We start from the raw sequence: 2989 nt of genomic DNA, 5'->3' as shown, positions 1-2989 counted from the left end.
TTGGTTCTGGGTTCAGTCATACTGCATGGCACCTTGGGCAAGTGTCTTCTACTATAGCCTCGGGCCGACCAAAGCTTTGTGAGTGGATTTGATAGACGGAAACTGAAAGAAGCCCGTCGTATATATGTATATATGTATATATATATATATATATATATATGTGTATGTGTGTGTATATGTTTGTGTGTCTGTGTTTGTCTCCCCAACATTGCTTGACAACCGATAGTGGTGTGTTTACGTCCCCGTAACTTAGCGGTTCGGCAAAAGAGACCGATAGAATAAGTACTAGGCTTACAAAGAATAAGTCCTGGGATCGATTTGTTGGACTAAAGGTGGTGCTCCAGCATGGCCGCAGTCAAATGACTGAACCAAAAGAATAAGTAAATAAAACGAATGCAAGGGAGACAACTGTGCTGGTTGATGGATGTTAATTCAATTCCAGGCGTGATCGAGCAGACATATCAAAAGTCCTCCAGCCGTAATCATCCTATCTTTTCAGAAGTATGGAGGACTACATTATCTGATGCAGTGTGTGTCATAGGAAGCGGCAGTCCATGCAGTGGGAGTGGAATCGGCTTGTGTGGGATAGGAAAGGAACGGACAAATTGGCATAGCCAAATTACAATTTTTTTAATAGCCATAATTCTAATCAATCAACCACACACACACGCAAATTTTAAAAATCAGCATGCCCCTCCCTGAATATAGAACGCTATGGCGCTGTACTAGAGTTATTTCTCGATGTCTTCTCTTGGTAGCTTAAAACATTTGGAAGAATAAAATAGTGAGTCACGGTGTGATTAGTGAAGTATATGAAGTGGAAAGGTATTCAAGCCTGAATTGAAACCGGATTTAATACACGCACATATATGTGTGCGAGTGTGTATTGCGAGAGTGCGTGTATCATCATTTGAAGGTCCACATTAACATGCTTACATTAGTCAGAGAACTTGCATGGGTCCTACGTACCCATGAAACTTTAAGTCATATGAAGCTGAGTCAAAGTGTAATTAAAAATATATATGACTCTCACCAAACGTTTTGAGCGTCACTTTCATTCATTCATTCATTCATTCATACATACATACATACATACATACATACACACACACACACACATACGTACATACATACATACATACATACATAAAGAAGTTGAAAATGCATAGGGATTTGTTTAGATTTTTTACTTTTTAATTTTTGGAAACTTAACCATGCAACTGTCAAACAGCAGCAAGACAGTTGCAGCATAACTTCACAATTTTCTATCTCAGCTTTTGAAAATCAGAGAAATTTGTGAAACTGTAATTTATTTACATTATTTACATTTGATGGATATTTGTCCTCATCTTGCAGTTGAGTGAGAGACCAACAAAACTCCTTTTAACACTAAAGATGAACTGAAGGCAAGGATTATGGCAGCATTCACCAACTTAAATAAGGAGACCATCCAGAAGAGTTGCAGGAGATTCCAAAGTCATCTGGAGGCCATGGTTGAAACCAATGGCGATTTTATTGAATAAATTTACTCTTTAGTATTTCAAGATATTTTTATGTCATTTTGGTGAATATATCTGTTAAAATGAGATGCCAGTGTTATTTTCATTTTTGCATAATTTAGACAACAGTCTATTCACTGCACTCAGTACACACACACACACATACATACATATGTCAATTTTGGTTAATTTAATAGACTGATTGCAAATACATTGCCATGCTATTGAAATATTTATAACATGAAATATTTATAACATATTTATAACATATTTATAACTGCCATTTTCTATTCATCTTCGTTTATTACACAATACACAACACACATATATGCATACATTTCCTTACCTGGTTTAACTAAGAAAGCGTAACCACTTGTCAGATAGATCAGTGCATCTAATACTGTCCTGAAGTCATTGATAAGAACATCTCTTGCGTTTAAAGAGCTCTGTAAACAAAAATGGTAGATGAATGTTTCAGATAAAGGGAAACAAATTGGTTTGATATTTATATGAAAAGGCAATGAAGAGAAAAAATCAGAGTATAGGGCAAGAGAATACATATATATATATATATATATATATATATATAGACACACACACAAGCATATGAAATTTGTAAATTTATAATAAACATAATAATAATTGAAATAAAATTAAACTGAAGATTTACATAAAAATATTATCTATTTGTATCTAGTTTAATGTAATAAACTAAAATTTTAGATTTAAATAAAACACTAATTACTTACTAATTTTCATGTTTACAGCTTCAGAGTTAAGTTTCTACGATTGTTATAACTGAAACTTATATGTTCTATAAGTATGTATAATATATACATATCACCATTGTTTTAATATTCACATTTTCATTTTCAAAGATTCCTTGTCTTACAAGTTACTTGGTGACTGCCAGTGCTGGTGCCATGCAAAAAGTACTCAGTCCACTCTGCAGGGTGGTTGGTGTTAGAAAGGGCATCCAGTCATAAAAACCATGCCAAAACAGACACAGAAGTCTGATGTAGTCAACTGCCTGGCTGGCTCCTCTCAAACTGTCCAACGCATGCCAGTATGGAAGGCAGATGTTAAACAATGATGATGATGATGATGATATATATATATATATAACAGGCTTGGAAGGACTGGAAGAACGGTGGTAGCAGGGAATTGTACCAATGTGCCAGAAGGGAGGCTAGGCGACAGGTTTATTTAGCCAGAGGGGAAGCAGATAAGAAAAGATTTGCCAATGTTCTGCGCTGTGAGGACCAAAGACTCGAGGTATTTCGTGTTGCAAGACAGTGTAGGAGAGAGAATAGTGATGTAGGAGAGAAATGTGTTCGCATGGATGATGGTACGCTTGCACTAAATGAGGATGCAAAGAAAGAGGTCTGGAGATGCCACTACGATAGATTGCTTAATAAAGAGAATGAATGGGAGGAAGAGAGCCTGCCGTATGTCGACCCAATAGAGGGACCAGCTATCCGAGTTGATAG

The 2989-nt window shown here is 36.1% G+C and overlaps 1 protein-coding gene across 1 annotated transcript in view; it reads right to left on the bottom strand.

The window, feature by feature from the left end:
• Positions 1-2989, bottom strand: part of LOC106869131 (IQ calmodulin-binding motif-containing protein 1) — a 36643-nt gene that overhangs the window by 18226 nt on the left and 15428 nt on the right. Inside the window, exon 4 of the mRNA XM_014914703.2 lies at positions 1846-1945. Coding sequence (XP_014770189.1) covers positions 1846-1945 — 100 coding nt within the window. The remainder of the gene's footprint in view (positions 1-1845; positions 1946-2989) is intronic.

Source organism: Octopus bimaculoides, chromosome 3, assembly GCF_001194135.2.
Source record: "Octopus bimaculoides isolate UCB-OBI-ISO-001 chromosome 3, ASM119413v2, whole genome shotgun sequence".
NCBI classification, from domain to species: domain Eukaryota; kingdom Metazoa; phylum Mollusca; class Cephalopoda; order Octopoda; family Octopodidae; genus Octopus; species Octopus bimaculoides.
Note: the sequence above shows the minus strand (reverse complement) of the source record. Positions and strands in the feature narration are given on the sequence as shown.